Source organism: Chenopodium quinoa, unplaced genomic scaffold, assembly GCF_001683475.1.
Source record: "Chenopodium quinoa cultivar QQ74 unplaced genomic scaffold, ASM168347v1, whole genome shotgun sequence".
Taxonomy (NCBI): domain Eukaryota; kingdom Viridiplantae; phylum Streptophyta; class Magnoliopsida; order Caryophyllales; family Amaranthaceae; genus Chenopodium; species Chenopodium quinoa.
In genome coordinates, this window is record NW_018743033.1 from 2,335,173 (window position 1) to 2,354,196 (window position 19,024).

General features: G+C 39.6%; 1 protein-coding gene across 1 annotated transcript; it reads left to right on the forward strand.

Annotated features, from left to right (window-relative positions):
* The first annotated feature begins 2,681 nt into the window (after window positions 1-2,681).
* On the forward strand, window positions 2,682-19,024 carry LOC110730586 (pentatricopeptide repeat-containing protein At1g71490-like). The gene is made up of 3 exons (XM_021910407.1): window positions 2,682-13,529; window positions 14,653-17,261; window positions 18,612-19,024. The coding sequence occupies exon 2, from the start codon at window positions 14,749-14,751 to the stop codon at window positions 16,585-16,587; it is 1,839 nt and encodes a 612-aa protein (XP_021766099.1). The 5' UTR covers window positions 2,682-13,529; window positions 14,653-14,748; the 3' UTR covers window positions 16,588-17,261; window positions 18,612-19,024.

Sequence of the window (19,024 nt, forward strand, 5' to 3'; positions counted from 1 at the left end):
CACAATTTATGCATTTAAGTATATTTGTAAGGGTTTTTTGTCAAATTATAGAACAACGTCGTCCTTAATTAGTCCGTCCCCTCGTGATAAAAATCTTGGCTCCGCCACTGTAAGAGTATCTGGTCCCCAGCAATATAAAGGCAGATTAGGAAATCTCACCCAAAGTGGATTGTCTTAAGAATTTCATCATGAAAGTTAAATTTATCAGTCCAAGGTTTAACTATAGCTGGTTTACCATTAATCAATTGAGGTCCTAAGCACGGGACATCATTTTTATCTTCAGCGGTATAAAGATTAACCACAAAATAGCCATCATCATGCCAAAACACTTTAGGTTTAACAAAATTGCTCCACTGCTAGGAAATAAACCTATGAATTGCAGCAATAATGGTAGGATAAAACCTAACAACATATAGTACAATAGCATTGCACCATTTATCATTACCTGCCTTGATTTCTGAAGCCTGTAATTAAGCAATTGGCTGGCCATTCTTAAGAATAGGATCAACAAAAGAAAGAGGAGTATCTTTAGCAGTGAGCTTTCCTCTAAAGAGATCAGACCACCTATTAGACTTCCCACCATTCAGAATCACATTATCATGCGCAGAATGTTCCTCACTAGCATCAGAAACCCCCAATACACCACCACCTGTACCATTATCAAGTCTAGAATTCAATGGAACAGTAACCTTAGGAGCTCGACTTACTGTTCTATTGGGATTTTCAAGAATAGAACCAAAATTGATCCCCGAGCTGGTAGAAACACCATTTCGAGATCTAGGTGCAGCTCCATCAACATTAAGAATTATCGATTAAATCTAAGGCAATGGAATAGTAACCCTAGTTACCGTTTCATTTGATTTGTTCTATGTTTCAGCTAAATCCACTTGATAATTATGCTCAAGTATTCTTAAATCAGCTCTAGTAATCATTCCAGCTTAAGGATGAACAAGATGAATAGGAGGAGTAACCAACTCATCAAGTTCACTCAAACGCTCATGAATGGTTGCAGAATTGCGAGAAAACCCAGTTTTATTCATTCGGATTAAACCCGAATTAGCAGTAGTCAAAGATACTAAGTTTGAGGTTTGAGGGAGTAGAGTGGATTACTTCTTCTTCTTAGCCATGATCGACCTTGACCGAGTGCGAAAACCAGCTCAGAAAATTGCCATTGACGAGCGAAAAGTCAAGGAAAAGTCAAACAGCGATTCTAGAATTCTTTTGGGTTTTTACCGCCATACATTTTATTCTTGTGTACTAAGATACTTGATAGGTCAATTCCCATGCTTATAGCATCAATAAAAATTATATGAACAATAATAAAATTCCCTTTTTATATTCCAAACCAAATTAAACATTTAGTTTAATTAAACATGTCTTTAATCATGCCAATAATAAAAGTGTGGTCCATATACAACATGTCAACATAATTAATTCCACTCAATAATTCATTCAACGAATCGAACCTCATAAACAAGTCATCAATTCCAATCCAATATCCCCAATTCAATCCAATCCAACAATTCCAACCAAATCCTAACATGATACTAGTTTGAAATCAACCAAAATAAATCCTAGCATGCTTCTACACGCTTAAATAATATCAAGTACGCGTACGTACCTCGAATATGATCTCAAAATCGTCACGACTACACAAAATCGCTCACTTGGAAGTCTCCTAAAACCCACAAATATGATACCAAGAGACATTAATACACACTCTAGTTAAATTTCCAGTAATATAACACACTTTAAAACACTTTTAAACCTCTTGAAACATGCTGAAAATTATTTACAACCACTTAGCTTTGTTCCCAATTAATGGGTAATTAAATCCTTTCAAGAAAACCTTAATTTAGCCTCTAATAAAAATTCCAGCAATATAAAAACCCTTAAACTTGCTGTAATTTAGTTTTAAAACATTAATTTCAATAGTACTAATCAACTATAATTAAATTCATTCCTTTAATAAACATCAATTTAGAAACCTAGTGTTTATCAATTTGGGGCTTTTTCATATAAAAACCAAATCTGAAAATTATATATATTAATCATCATTAAAAACATCATAATTTCATCTCACAACACCCAAAATAAATAATTAATCAAAGCTAGATTTAATTTAAAACAATAAGAAGTTTTTTTTTCTTGAAACCGCATGCACACAAGGGAGGGGGAGGATGGCTGCTACCGCCTCCCCACGGCTGCTGCTGCTGGCGGCCATTGCTGGCGGCGGCCTGCTACGGTGGTGTTGGTGGCAGCCGGCCACTGTGGTAGGTGGTGTGTGTGGTGGTGCATGTGGTGATAAAAGGGGAAGGGGAAAATCAAGGTGAAAAATAATTGGGGAGAGAAAGAGAGTTTACCTCTTTGGAATTATCACCTTGGGGAAAATCTGATTTTTACCTTTGGGTGAGTATTTATACTCCTTTGTAAAACCCTCTTCCTACTTGATCTTCCCTTTTTACCCTTAATGATTCTCACTTCCACTCAAAGTGGTCTTCTGACTTTATTTAAAATTCCTTTGACTTTAAAACTCCTTTATAAATTAAATGTGCTGCAAAGTTTACAAATGTTAAAAATAAAATATTTCCAAACCATATAAATACATATTAAATGGGTTTTTAATTTAAATACACCTTTTCAAATATCAAAATACCATAAATAATTCATTTTAAATTATTTAAGTACGTTATAAAATAATACTTTAATTAGTAAACTATATAAAAATGCGGGGTATTGCAGTCAAAGCCTCCTCGAACAAGAGTTGTCATTAAATGACCTCCCACTAAGGTTTTCATGTGGTTCATTTTGGTGAACCGACCAATGTTGTTTTTCAGGTTTGTGTTCCACTTCAAATTAACGAGCTCTTTCCATTTTGATTGACCTTTTTAGTGCTGACGATGATCCTATTTCCCATATTCGTATCCCTTCATCTTCATTTTCTACTTATGCTTTACCCTCTCTTTGCTTGAAGTTTGCCATGGTGGATTTCGTAGATGAGATGAACAAAGGTTATTTTATTTTTTCTTTTTGTTTCTCACGTAATTTTAGTTTATCTTACGTAATTTTAGTTTTTTGACATTTTTGTCCTTTTCATAATTTCACCCAAATCGCAATTTTACATCCTGAAAAATGTTCCGCTCGCATGGATCATTATACACCAAAAACATTTTATATTACATGAAACAAATTATACAAAATCATTTACGTAAGATAAATTAACAAATTACGTGAGATTATTAATATTTTATTATATTTTTTTTATAATTCTATTATTAGGAAAGAAAACCATGAACTCAAGAAGTTCCATCCTGAATCATCGTTTTGGATGTATTTAACAACTTAAAGATATAAGAAAGCAATAGAAACATGAACACCATGAAGGCATGAAAACCTAACCCTTGGCCTTGTTTGGCAAATGGTGGTTGGCCGTTGACGGTTGGCTGGTTCACTTGGCTTGTTTGACCAACTGGAATGTTTAGCTGTTTATAATGACTTTTGAAATTGACTATTTAAACTAGTTGTTTATAAAAGTGTTTAATAAATTTAGTTGGTGGCTAATGGCTGTTTATTAGATAATTTGTGGGCCAATAAGCCAAAAGCCAACAAAAAAAGCTACTCATAACAGCTTTTTTATTTTGGCTTAAAAGCCAGTTTTTTTGCTGAATGAAAAGTCAATTACCAAATATTTTTTTGGCTGTTTGACCACATAAAAAAGCCAAAAGCCAAAAGCTGACCAAAAAGCCATTTACCAAACATGGCCCTTGTCCTACTGTGGCAACACAATAGCTTACTCCCGGCCTAGCTAAAGAAAAGTCCCGATAGCCCTTAAAAGGGAGTAGACCACCATGCTATGTTGATTGATATGAGTAGACTTGGAAATCTTGACCCAACCCGAACGACCAGACCCGAATGACCCGACCCGTGATCCGAAATTGACCCAAAAACGTAAACGTAAACCCGAACACGAAACAGACCCAACCCGACCCATGCCCGACCCAAAGTGGAGTTGACCCAAATTTGACCCGATACCCGAATTGACCCGACCCGAATTAACGCAACCCCAAGTTAACTCGATACCCGAATTGGCCCGATACCCGAAGCGACCCGACACGATCTTGACCTAAATTGATTGAATCGAACGGACTTAAAACCCGAAACGACCCGAACTATACCCGAAATGACCCAACCCAAAATTAACTAATACTCAAAATGACCTAACTGATTTAGGGCGTAATTACTTTACCCGAATAAACACTTATAAAAAATAACCTAAAATTATATTCTTGTGTGTATAGTGCTGTTGGAATGTGCGTGTAATTTACGTAATTCATAAAGAGTTCCACTTGATTAGGAACACTTGTTATTGTTATTATTACTATTACTCTTAGCTTCTTCTTTTAAGTGTTATTCCCTCTGTCCTAGAATACTTAACACATTTTCCATTTTCGTCCGCCCCAAAATACTTGACACATTACTAAATATAGAAAGGGACCACTAATAAAAAAATATTTTCCTATACTCTCTTTGGGACCACAAACCCCAAAACCCAATTAAATCCTACATTTTCTCTTTACTCACTACCCCCACCTCCTCCACTTTTTTTTTCCTTACAGTATAGAAATACAAAAGAGAATCCTTTATATAATGGTTTTTTCATGAAATACCCCTGAATTATCACTTAATTCACCATATACCCATCAAAAATTTCAAATTCACCATATACCCATAAGTTTCATGAAAATATCACTAAATGCCCTTAATGACTAATGGCGTTAACTCCGTTAGTCATTATAGTTAATTGTGCCAGGTGGCAATCTATGACTGGTTCTTATTTAATTTAATTAACGGATTTTTCACCAAATACCACTGAGTTATTGCAAAATTCACCATATACCACACAAAATTTTCTAATTCACCATATAGCACTGAGTTTATGTACATTAACACAGAATGCCATTTTTTCTAACTGCCGTTAACGCCGTTAGTAATTAAGGTCAATTTTGCCACGTGGCAGCTTGTAATTGGTTCTTATTAATATTATTTAATTACTTAAATAAAAAATTAAAAAAAAAAAACAACCACCTTTTCTCTCTCCTTTGACCGAACACCAAGACCACCACCAACGCCCAAACCCAACTACCCAAAGGCGTGGCACCCTAGCCACCACCCTGTCTCAACAACCCCTGTCGGCGCGGAATCAGACCAGAACCCCGGCGCCGGTACGAAAACCATCCAGAACCCCTGCGCTCCTCCCCTTCCCTTGAACCACCGTTCCGGAATACTAAAAACCCATATCTCCCTCGAAAAACCCTCCCCTAATCATCGGCCAGTGCCCAAACCCCTGTCCCCCGTGTCGGCGAACTCAAATTCCCCTCTCTCAGTCACTACCGCCCAGTTTAATTGAAAATAACCACCCCAAAACCCTAAAACCCCAAAATCGAAACCCTAGATTTTTGTTTTAGGGTTTCGAGGTGGTGATTCAGGGGAGGAGGAGGAGGCTGGAGGTGGCAAGGGTAGGGCTGAATTAGGTTTGCCGGCATTTGGCAGGGGGTTTGGACGGCCGACGGGTTGGGAGGGAGGCTTTTCGAGGGAGGGATGGGGATTTTGATTGAGATGATGGTGATTTTGGGAAAGAGGAAGACGCCGACGGGAGGTTCCAGGTTAGGGTGGCACCGGCACGAGGTTTAGGGCTGGAAGTGCCGGCGTGGGGAGGCCGGGGGTTGGGGGCATGGTGGGTGGCTGGGTTGCGATGTGGTGGTTTGTTTTTTTTTTTAATTTTTTATTTAAGTAACTAAATAATATTAATAAGAACCAATTACAAGCTGCCACGTGGCACAATTAACCTTAATTACTAACGGCGTTAACGGCAGATAAAAAAAATGGCATTCTGTGTTAATGTACATAAACTCAGTGCTATATGGTGAATTAGAAAATTTTGTGTCTTATATGGTGAATTTTGCAATTACTCAGTGGTATTTGGTGAAAAAACCGTTTAATTAATTTAAAAAATCTTTTAAAAAATTATTAAAAAAGTAAACCCAAAGCTCAGCCACCTTCACCGCGCCCTCACACCGGCAACTAGCCCAGCCTTGTCGACAACCGGCGCCCTGACCCCCTTCCTCCGCGTCGGCGTCGTCCCTCCCTAGCCTTGCCGCCAATGCCATTCCCCCTTCCCCTTGAACCACCACGTATTTTCCCTCCCTTTCCCGTCCTCTTACCTCCTTGAAGCACCTTCTCCTTGCTATAAATTTCATAAATCTGACAAATCTAACACCAGAAAAACAATAGACACAATTGTGAAAATTCAGCAAAAAAAAAAAAAAAATGCATTTACTTTTTCGAGCCTTGATATTAGTTGAATGAAATGCATTTACAAATCCTAATTGACTTCGAACCTTGATATTAGTTTTACGGTAAAATAAAAAGATTTAATATAACCAACATTTTCGAGCGATCCTCCAATGTTGTAAAAAGAAGGAAGATCGTTTGGCGCTAGAGCTAAAAGCGGAGGCGAAGGAACAACCGCAGCTTTTGCCACTGATTTAGCAAGTAAGCAAAGTTAATTTCGGTCGAAAATCCCAGGAAAAATTGCAAGAAATTAAGGAATTTTAGATTGAATGCCGGTAATTTGTGATAACAATTGGTTCTCATTGTCTGGGAATCTGGGATGATAGTTAAGAGGGAAGGGGGGACGACACCGGTAGCGGGGGTTGGGGTTGGGAGAAGGGGAAGCGCCGGTGCGGAAGGAGGGGGTATGGGCGTCGATCGTCGGGGTATGGGGTGAAGGGGTGCGATGAGGGTGGCTGGGCTTTGGGTGTTTGAGGTTTTTTTCTTACAGTACACTTTTAAAATAATTTTATTAAGGGTTTTTTTAATTAATTAATTAATTTAAATAAGAACCAATAAGAGGCTGACAAGTGGCACAATTAACTTTAATAACTAATGGAGTTGACGGAAAAGGTATTTCGTGATATTTTTGTGAAACTTATGGATATATGGTGAATTTGAAAATTTTGATGGGTATATGGTGAATTAAGTAATAACTCAGGGGTATTTCGTGAAAAAACCGTTTATATAATAAACAAATGTTTTAAATGAATCCACTTATTATTTTCTTAAACTACATGTCCACCCCAACGTCCCAAGTATTTTGGGACAGAGGGATCGGAGTACATTGAATTTTTTTTCCACTATTCACTTTATCTAATTTGAATTTTTGACCAATTAATCAATGATAGTGATTATACATATGAAACAATACATGTGTGTATAGTACTGTTGGAATTGTCTAATGAATATTTTATTAATATTCAATTGTTATACTTTATACTTATTGATGATAATATATTATTGGTCAAATTTCTACATCGACTTAGACGAAGATTGACCCGACCCGAATTGACTCGACCCGAATTTGACCTGACCCAAATTTGACTTGACCCAAACTTGACCTGACAAATGGACCCGAAGACTGACCCTACCCAAATTGACCCGACCCGAACTCAACTCGAAGTGTTAACCCGATATCCGACCCGACTCGACCTAAATTACCATTGACCTGAAACCCGAATTGACCTGACCCGAACTCGAACCCGACCCGAAATTAACCCGACCCGAACTGACCCGACATATACCCGACCCGAATGACCCGTTTTCTAGGTCTAGATATGAGCACTCTCAAATCCTCAATTCTAGTCCATAAATGCCAATCTCAAAAGTTAATACTACCTATGTGTCACGGTCCGAGTGTTTTGACACCAGATCGGGCGGCGCGTTCTTGTCTGCTGGCGACAAGGACGCAAGTCTAGAGAGAAAAGGGTATGTAAGCACACAGCCACACAGCAACACGGACCAAGTGTATCTCAAGGAAGCACACGTCTACAACGAGTGCGGAGTCGGGGCTTGTGACGACCGATATTTCGAAGCGGGCACAAGCGGGACCGACGACTACGAGGGCGTCTTTTGAGGTTATCTTGGTTTGGAGGGGATGCTTTAAAATAAGGCGAGCACAATATCTATAAAGGCTTAAATCAACACACAAGTCTTAAAACAATATGCAACCGGGTAGGGAGCTTTGATTCCTTCAACCATTCGCTGCTTTATATTGATTAGATAGAGAAATATTAGTGAACACTGAAATTACACTAACACAATAGTTCTCCCTAGAGCCTAGAAAGTAAAAAAGAAAGGCTTAAAAGACAATACATAAGGAAAATATAAGGGAAAAGAAAGGGGATACATGGAGAAAGAGGCGGATTCTAACAACCTCCCCCACTTAAGCCGTCGACGACCTCGTCGACTTACAAGACAAAACATACACTTAAAAGGAAAGAACTAGCACCTTCAGTCTTCTGTCGCAGGAGTGGCTCCTGTCTTGGTTTTGATGTTGGCGCGGTTGATGATGTTGCGGTTGTTGTCTTCTGCATCTGGATGATAAGGTTTGAGCCGACTAATGTGGAAGACGGAGTGTATCTTCATCCACGCAGGCAGTTCAACCTTATATGCATTCTTCCCAATCCGTTTAGTGATGCGGATAGGGCCTTCATATTTTCTAATTAGCCTACGATCCCTTCCTCTAAGGAACTTGAGCTGTTCCGGCAAGGCTTTTACCATCACCATGTCCCCTACATCAAATTCCAGCGGCCTTGTCGGCCCACTTCTTCATTCTCTTCGCTGCCCGCTCCAAGTAAGCACGAGCAACTTCCATGTTTTGTTGCCACTCTCTCTTAAAATCCCTTGCTTCGCGGCTTCTCCCCTCTTCGGATGTTGTTATGGTGTGAGGCAGGAGAGGTTGTTGGCCCATCACCAACTCAAACGGGCTTCTTTGGATGCAATACTCTTTTGGGCGTTGAAGCAAAGTTGGGCAACATCAAGGAGTTTCACCCAGTCTTGATTGTTGATTGGCGCTGGCGAAATGTCTCAAGTATTCATCTAAGAGACCGTTGAATCTCTCTGGATTTTCATTAGATTGGGGGTGGTGACTTAAAGACATGTTTAAGTTCGACCCCATCAGTTTGAACAATTCCATCCAAAATATGCTTGTGAATCTTGTATCTCTATCGCTGACAATGCTTTGGGGAAAACCCCAATATTTCACAATGTGTTTAAAGAACAATGTCGCCGTCTCCTCAGCACCACAAGCCTTCTGCAGGGGAACAAAGGTGGCACATTTTGATAATCTGTTGATCACCACCATTACCGCTAAATATCGATCCACCTTGGGTAGACTGCTGATGAAGTCCATATATATGCTTTCCCACGGACGTGTTGGCACGGGAAGAGGATTTAAGAGACCTTCAGGTTTATGACGATCCACTTTGTCCTATTGACAAACCAAGGAGGTCTAAGTGTAACTGATGACATCTTCTTTCATTCCCGGCCAATAATACCCTATGGAGAGTAAGCTTAGAGTTCTCTGCCAACCTGGGTACCCGGCCCATAGGGTATCATGGCATTCTTTCAAGAGCATCTTCCGTAGGCCTCTCGCCTTCGCTATGAATAGCTTGTTGCCCTTGGTGTAAATGAGCCCATCGTCCATCCAGAAGCGTCTTGTCTTCCCCTCTTCTATCAACCCTTTGATGGTTCTCATCATGGGGTCCTCAAGGAGGTGCCGCTTAACCTGTTCTTTTACTGAGGTCGAAACGTTGCTGGAGGTCAAAGGGGACAATCTTTGCACTGAAGCCAAGTCGGCGCGCCGACTCAAAGCATCGGCCACTCGGTTGCTAGCTCTTGTTTTGTATGTGAACTCTACATCAAAATCGGCAAGCACTTCTTGCCACCGTGCTTGTTTCCCGGTCAACTTCGGTTGAGTAAGGAAGTGATTTGCTGCAATGTTATCTGTGCGAACAAAGAACTTGGCCCCCTGCAGATAGTGCCTCCACCCTCTCAAGCAGTGGACAATAGCAAGTAGTTCTTTTTCTTGAGTAGCATATCTTCTATCTGCGCCACTTAGTTTCCGACTCTCGTATGCGACAAGGTGGCCTTCTTGTAAGAGAACCCCGCCCAGCGCAAAATCTAATGCATCTGTTTCCACTTCAAATGGTTTGTTGGTATTCCTTAAGCTCAAGGAAAGCTCCTTGCTGCTCGTCTGCCCAACTCCATTTCCTCTCCTTCTTCAACAAGTCTGTAAGGGGACTTGTGACGATAGTAATTAGCTAGCCCTAAGAACGATCTTAACTCTGAAACGTTCTTTGGTGCTTGCTAATCGCTGATAGCCTTGATTTTCTTTGGATCCATTATGATGCGACCTCCGTCCACAAAATGTCCAAGGAAGTTCACTTCTTTTTGTGCAAAAGCACATTTCTCTTGCTTCACGAATAAATGATGTTGTCTCAATTTCAAAAACACCTTCCTCAAGTGGTCCAGGTGGTCTTCTAGAGTGCGACTAAAGATTATGATGTCATCCAAGTATACCACTACAAACTTGTTGAGGTACTCGTGGAAGACCTGGTTCATCAACGTGCAAAATGTTGCTGGAGCATTCGTTAACCCAAACGGCATGACTAACCACTCAGAAGCCCCATATCTGGTGACGCAGGCCGTCTTTTGCTCGTCTCCTTGAGCAATTCGAACTTGATGATAACCCAACCTTTAATCCAGTTTGGTGAAATAAATAACATCTCCCAGTTGGTCGAATAAATCGGCCACCAAAGGTATGGGGTAGTGATTTCTCACCGTCAGCTTGTTTAAAGCCCGATAATCGATGCATGATCTCAAACTCCCATCTTGTTTCTTCTGGAAAAGAACTGGTGCACCATATGGCGCTCTAGAAGGTCGAATGAACCCGGCTTCAAGTCACTCATCCAGCTGTCTGGGCAGCTCAGTTAGCTCAAGAGGTGCCATTCGGTAGGGGCTCCGCGCGGGAGGTCTAGATCTTGGCACCAACTCTATAGTGTGATCAATGGCTCTCCGGGGAAGGAGTGCTTTCGGAAGCCCCTTTGGAAGAAGGTCGGCAAATTCTTCAAGCAACCCTTCCATGGCAAGAGGGAGATCGCTCCCCGTCTCATCTTCCTTCACTGAGAGATTAGCGAGGATTGTTGGCTCATTCCTCTTCATTCCCTTCTGAAGTTGCATCACATACAAGAGAGGTCCTTTCTGGCCTTTTCCTTTTTTAATTTGCGGGCACGTCCATAAGAGGCAAGGATGGTTGCTGGCAACAAGTAAGGAACCCAGGTGGGGCATCGAAACAGCTTTGCTAACATGGAGGAAATCCATTCCCAGTACCATCTCAAAATCATCCATTGTTGCCACGGTGAAGTTGAGTGTCCCACTCCAGTCTCCAATCTTGACCTCCACGTTCTTTGTGATACCATGGATCGGGCGAGCTTTTGAGTTAATAACTTTCATGCAGCCTCCGCCCCGCACCACTTTCAACCCCAGTTGGTTAGCAATATCTTCGGTGATGAAGTTGTGGGTGACTCCAGTGTCAACCATTGCTCGAACATTCTTCCCATTAATCCACACTTCCACGTACATCAGTTCATTTGATGGATGTTTATCTTCCGACATCTCTGTTCCCATGGCGTACATAAAGTGTACCAAACTCAACTTTGAGGGTTCTTCCTCGCTATTCTCCTCTTCCTCCTTATTCTTTACTTTGTCATGTTCGATGGACATCGAGGAGAGTTTCTTCTGAAGATTGTCGATTTCTCCCTTGTGTCGGCACTCGAACCATTTGTGAGGTCCGCGACAAAGTATACAAGTGAGGGGCTTATTCCATGAGGAGGAGCTGGAGGCCACACCTTTGTTGGTCGACGCGAAAGCTCCATTCCTTCGAGAGTCATCTCCTCCACTCTTGTATCTTCTCCCCACACTGTTCGAACTGACTTGGGAGTTCCCGGTGGTGCTCTTTAGGGTACTTGATGCTGACCCACTAGTCCCTATCTTCTAGTTTAATCCCTTGTCCAACGTAATCCATCGACCTTTCAGCTACGGCTATAGCCCCCGACAAGGTGTCTATCTTCTGGCGCCAAATCTCCCTCTGGGCCCAATCTTTCAAACCCCAGACAAAGTTAAACAGACCATCCTTCTCAGACATGTCATGGATCTCTAACATGCACGCAGAGTACTCTTTAACATATTCCCGAATAGAGTTCTTATGTTGTAAGGTTGCCAATTTTGTAAGGGCCACAAACTCAGTGTTTTCTGGGTAGAATTGTTCCATTAGTTCCTTCTTTAGGTCTTCCCAAGTATCTACCGACATCCTTTTAGCTTGAATGTCGGCGTACTTGGTGCGCCACCACAATTTAGCATCGTCCACCAAATGCATTGTGGCAGTATCTACCTTTAGCTCGTCCTCCAACTGACATATGTGGAAGTATTGTTCCATGTCAAGATGAAGTTATCAACTTCTTTTATCTAGTGCCATTAAAGATTTGAGGCTTGGGGGGTTTTATCTTGGCACCTCCACTTCCCCCGAGCCCTCTTTAGGCATGCATCAAGGTAGCACATTTATCTAGTGCATCGTCAGCCAATCCTTGCAAGCAATTGAGCTGCTCTGTCAACCCATCCACCATCGACATAAGCTTCTCCATCTGCTCGGCTTGCTTTATCACAATATCTTCAAGTTTGGGCATCCTTTCTTCAAGCATAGCCCATTGTTCCGACTTGCCTTCAAGCCAGGCAAGTCGTTTCCCACGTATATTCAGGCATCTCTACGTTCGCCATTTCTAGAGCAACCCGGCTCTGATACCAACTATCACGGTCCAAGTGTTTTGACACCGGATCGTGCGACGCGTTCTTGTCTTTTGGCGACAAGGACGCAAGCCTAGAGCGGAAAGGGTACGTGAGCACACAACAACACGGACCAAGTGTATCTCAAGGAAGCACACATCTACAACGAGTGCGGAGTCAGGGCTTGTGACGATCGATATTTCGAAGCGAGCACAAGCGGAATCGATGACTACGAGGGCGTCTTTTGAGGTTATCTTGGTTTGGAGGGGATGCTTTAAAACAAGGCAAGTACAATATCTATAAAGGCTTAAATCAACACACAAGTCTTAAAGCAATATGCAACTGGGTAGGGAGTTTTGATTCATTCAACCATCCGCTCCCTAAAGAGCTTTATATTGATTAGATAGAGAAATACTAGTGAACACTGAAATTATAGTAACACAATAATTCTCCCTAGAGCCTAGAAAGTAAAAAAAAAAAAAAAAAAAAAAGACTTAAAAGACAATACATAAGGAAAACATAAGGGAAAAGAAAGGGGATACATGGAGAAAGAGGCGGATTCTAACGCTATGTCAGTAGATGCAAACTTTGGCCTAAACCAGGGTTAAAAAAGCTTAACTAAAGAAACAAAGAAACCAGACCTAACTATTTACTAAGATAAAAGGATTAAAAATAAAAAAAAATAAAAAAAAATCAGACCTAACTAATTACACAAGGCCATTGGTTTGTTCCTTGCGTCAAAGATAGAGAGAAGAGGTAGGGAGTTATTTGACTTCTGCACCCATCGGCACCTTAAAGGAGATCCTGCTTGCAAGAAGCTGTGCTGCTGCAGTTTGCTGTCTAATTAATTTTCGGTATAAACCCTTATTTGAAATGAAATGTTAGTTCGTTTTTAAAATTGCCATTGATTTTCATTTCTATCATCAATTTGTTAGTTGTATCTTAATTCTTGGTACATGCATTCTATACTTGTGGTAATCTGAATGAGTTAGCTGCATTTCAATTCCAGTTTCTTACCAAGTATTTAATTTTGTATGATTTTGAAGTGTTCTTTGCAATTTTGCATTTTGTTTTAGATTCAATCACATTCATAATTCACTGGCTTTGCTTTATTTTTTTTGGTTGTCTGTTTTTGGTCTCATTTGAGCAATAGTACTCATTGAGTCATTTTGCAAACGTTTAGTAATAACAGTTGCTTATGATTCATATGTGTTACGATTTTAGGGGGCGTTTTTTTCTTTGGTCTATTTGTTTGCTTGCATGATGCTGCTCAGGCTATAGGCATTGTCTTTGTTAATTTTGCGACTTGGGTTGAGCTTTGTTGCTTTGAGCTATTTAAAGTATGGTGTTGTATAAAGTTCGGATAGCTCTTCTTTTCCGTATTCTTTTATTGCCACAATATTGGAGAATAATACTCAAGGTTGTAAGATTTCTTGTTATGTGGATGAAACTTTCTTGATGAGAGTTCCTTAATTGTTGTTTTTCCCCTTGTGTGTGGATAACGTTTTTTTTTTTTGACACAATAACACCAATACTTTGTAGGGATGCCAGGGTAGTGGTCTGTTTTATCTATACTTGTAGATAAACTTGGTAAGTTCCATGTTATAATTCATATCATCATTAGTCATTTGCTGAATTTACTTTCCAGAAACAATGGTTGTGCTTCTTACAGAGAAAAACTACTATGTGAAAATGATTGCTAGCTGTTTGCAACTTTATTTTTTCTATCAGACTTTTTTGCAAAGAATGTAATGTTTGGTAAGCGTCTTCTATTATAATGAGGAAGTCAAGAAGTAAGAACTATATGTTCATATCTTATGGAAAGTGGAAGTTTTAAGTTTCTTTTGTGACTAGCACTAACAGAGATACTTATTTGTTTATGACAGGAGTTTAATACTTTTATATCAATGTTTGATCTTCCATCTTGCCATTTTTCTCATATATTTTGTCAATCTAACTTCGTTAATATGTTTGCAGGTAAAAGTTAATTTACTTTTGACAGGTCAACTACAAAGATTTTTAGTATGAGGAGTACATTTCACCTGCTGCTGGAAATAATGTTCTTCCTTGTGCATGCCACATTCTCCTTCATGGTTGTCTCCTAGAGAGTGGTTTATATTCTGGATTGAGCTCTTTTTACCTTGGAACGTTAAGCGGAAACAAAATATAACACACACTGGGTGCAATAAATTAGTTGCTGAAATTGGAAACTCTAGGAAGAGCATCAAAAACTTTGAAACTGTGGAAAGATTAATGTTTCATCCTTTTCTCACATCTCTAAAGGAATGCATTAGTCATGGTGATCTTGGTAAAGCATTTAGAGCCTTCTCTTTGATCCAGCTTCATGTCACTGCTTCTGTTGCTCATGATCAAATCTTAGAGTCAATATCTTCCCTACTTATAGCTTGTTCAAAACACAAGTTGCTTCAACAGGGTAGGCAGCTCCATTCCCAGATCATATGTTTGGGTCTTGATCAACATAGTCTATTACTGCCTAAGCTTGTCACTTTTTACTCAACTTTTAATATATTGCCCGAGGCACATTTGATAGCTGAAAAATCTAGTGTTTTGGATCCTTTGGTTTGGAATATCCTTATATCTGCATATGTAAGAAATGGACTCTCGAATAAAGCTCTATGTACTTACAGTCAAATGTTGAAATTTGGGATCACACCAGATGAATTTACTTATCCATCTGTGCTAAAGGCATGTGGTGAACAATTAGATCTTGGTTTTGGTAAGGAAGTCCATAGCTCCATTTTGGTCAGCAATTATGGGGAGTCAATTTGTGTTCAAAATGCATTGATCTCCATGTATGGTAAATGTGGCGACGTTGGCGTTGCTCGTGTCCTGTTCGATAACTTGCCCAATAAGGATGGATATTCATGGAATTCTATGATATCTGGATATGCTTCCAAGGGTATGTGGGAAGAAGCATTTGTGCTGTTTATGAAGATGCGGCTTGAGGGTGTTGAATTGAACATTATAACATGGAACACCATTATTGGTGGGTGTTTGCGAACTGGAAACTATGTTAGAGCACTTGGTTTGGTTTCTCAAATGAGAACTTGTGCTGTTAAGTTGGATGCTGTTTCAATGGCCAGTGGGTTGAGCGCTTGCTCTCACATAGGAGCTATAAAAGCAGGGAAAGAGATGCATGCTTTTACTATCCGTGGTGGTTGTGCAAATTTTCTAAATGTTCAGAATGCATTAATTACCATGTATGCCTGGTGTCAAGACCACAGACATGCACATATTATATTCCAACAGATGGAAGAAAAGGATATAATTTCTTGGAATTCAATAATCTCAGGTTATGCACATTATGGAAAATATGAAGAAGCCTCCTTTCTCTTTAGGGATATGTTGCTTTGTGGCTTTAGACCAAATTATGTTACTGTAGCCAGCATTCTTCCCTTGTGTGCTCGAGAAGCTAATCTGCAACATGGAAAAGAACTCCACTGCTTCATCATCAAGCGTCAAGATTTCAGTGAGTATTTGCTATTATGGAATGCCCTGGTGGAGATGTATGCAAGAACATCAAGGATTTCAGAGGCTCAAACAGTGTTTAATTTTTTGACTAGGAAGGATATTGTTACATATACTTCTTTAATAACTGGCTATGGTATTCTAGGAGAGGGAGAAGTTGCATTGAAACTGTTTGAAGAGATGAATAGTTCTGGAATCAAACCTGATCTTATTAGTTTGGTTGCGGTATTGTCAGCATGTAGCCACTCCGGTCTTGTGATTAAGGGTCAGTTGCTGTTTGAAAAAATGTGGAGTGTGTATGGCATAAGACCCTGTTTGGAACACTATGCATGCATGGTGGACCTCTTTGGTAGGGCTGGGTTGCTTAAGAAAGCAGAAGAGATCATTAGAACAATGCCTTTTGAACCAAGTGCTGATATGTGAGCTACTCTAATCGGGGCATGTCAAATCCATCGGAACATAGACTTAGGAGAGTGGGCAGCTGAGAAACTGTTGGCATTAAGGCCCAGAAATCCAGGGTACTATGTGTTAATTGCTAATACGTATGCTGCTGCTAGTTGTTGGGACAAACTGGCAAGAGTTCGAACATATATGAGGGACTTAGGGTTGCTTAAGTCCCCAGGTTGTGCTTGGGTTGATTTAGGAAGTGGTTTCGAACCTTTCTTGGTAGGGGATTCATCCATGGAACTATCACATGAGATATATCCCATACTGGAAGGATTAACTGAGAATATGAAAGATGCTGGATATGTTGATGTATTTGTTATAGATTATGAGGGTTTTGAGGAGTAAGGTGGAAGTATTACTAGTGTCAAAATTTACCAATCAGTTGCGATATTGATGGAGCTATCTGGTGCTCAAGCTGGGGAGACAAATCATCATTTGATAACTGCTTTTGATCATTACTCTCCGTATGAGACAATTTTAACTAAATGTATCCCATAATCCCATCCTTGTGCTTTAACTTTTGTTAGAGACAATTTAAATGGGCTTCAGTATGTTTATAACCTGGTTCACAATGATGTTTTGCAGTCGCACAGAAAACATTCAATAAATGTTGCATCAGAGATGGATTGCAATACTTCATTCTTTTACAGGTTGGTGAATTGCCTTAGCTTTTCCCAGTTGATGTTTTGTCATTCTACCCTTGAAAGATTTGTTCTAAGAATAATTAACAGCTATCTTAACTATAGTCAGACTACCAAAATTAATCCTTATTTGCGTTATTCCACTGTAGTCGGTATCTGCAATGAACTGATATTAGGGGAAAGGGGCATTTTAGACAAAATCCTTATAATTAATTAACTAGTAATGGGAATTAAGTTAGAGAAGAAATGCTATAAATAAGAGAAGATTAGGAAGAGATCAGTATGTTGAATATTGTTGGATGTTTGGGTTAGCTTTATAGAGCTAAATTGGGAGAGATAGGTAGTGGAATTATCGTACGAAAGTGCTGTAACTCAATTAATTAATAAAAAAAAAAAAAAATTCATCTTCCTATTTTCTGCCATACATTATGCTTAAGCTATGTTTTTTTTTTTGAAGCAAGCTATGTTAAGTTATAGCAGTGTCTTCTCAAAAAGATCTGGTGACTTGAACTGGTTTATCAAGTTAGTTGGCCACATGGCACATTACTATTGACTCCCTATATTATCCTACTAAAAAAATTTAGTCATCCCTCACCGGAATTCCCATCTCTCCTCCCCACTTCCCCAGTCCCCTTCTCATTTCCCGGCAACCATCCTTCCCTGGAAAATTTTATCGTCCAATTATAACTGTGTCATTGCCTGACCTTTCATTAATGCGCCACTGCCTATCACCTCCTCCCCCTTTAATTAGCGTCGTGTGAACTAAAATAGTCGTCCACCCCTTGCTACTTAGATTTGATTGCCACCCCTAGCTAATTATTTGGTCTTTTTTATTCTCAATTTTTTAATTTTTATTTTCTTTGTTTCCATGCTTCTCACCGAATATCATAAGATTATTATGCCCCAACCGTGTTTCCAAATTATCTTAAAATTGACTTCAAATTTCATTGGTTGTGTTCAAAAACTCAATTTTGTTTATATTATAAAACTAAAAACAATTGTATTGGATAGAGAATATGGGTTTCTTTGTATTGAAAAATTAACAAATTTAAAAATTAAAAAAATATTTGCAATGATATATTTCCATAAAAACTTAAAAAATCTTGAATCAGTGCAGCATCTCTTCATGACATGTATGTATATTTTTGATAGAAATATGTAGCTCTCTGTTGACCTGAGTTAGCTGCAAAGCTAAGGTTTGTTAATCTTCTTGTTAACATTACTTGTTATCTGTCCTGTGATTCCCATTACGTTCTTAAAGCCTTGCTGAGTTATCCAATGTATGATACAGAGTTGGATGGTGCTGATTTTTTTTCTGTTTTACTGGTTATTTAACCTTTCTTTCTCAAATATCAGCAGAGATTATAGGCAAATTGTTGTCAGCAAATATGGTATATCATGGAGCAGCGCCAATGCCAAAGTTCTTTGTGCTAGTAATGCTGCAGGGTTGGCTCCCTGGACCGTGGGAGAAGATGCGGTGCCAGTCCTATTTGATAAAATCAATGGCCTGTGCTCACGATTGGTCTGCAGATGCTTCCAAGGGGTTTTTCTACCACTATGGCACTATCCACCCAGGCTGAAGAACATGTTTAAAGTCCCAATACCAGATTTTGCTTCCTGGATATGGCATGGGTGGTATGTATGACAACTGACAAGTGTTTTAACACACACTTGAAGTTTTTTACAAATATACTCCCAATAACAAGTATATATCTGAGATTTTTATGGTGGAAATTTTTTCAAGTTGGATTGAAAATTGCCAAGGACTCTAC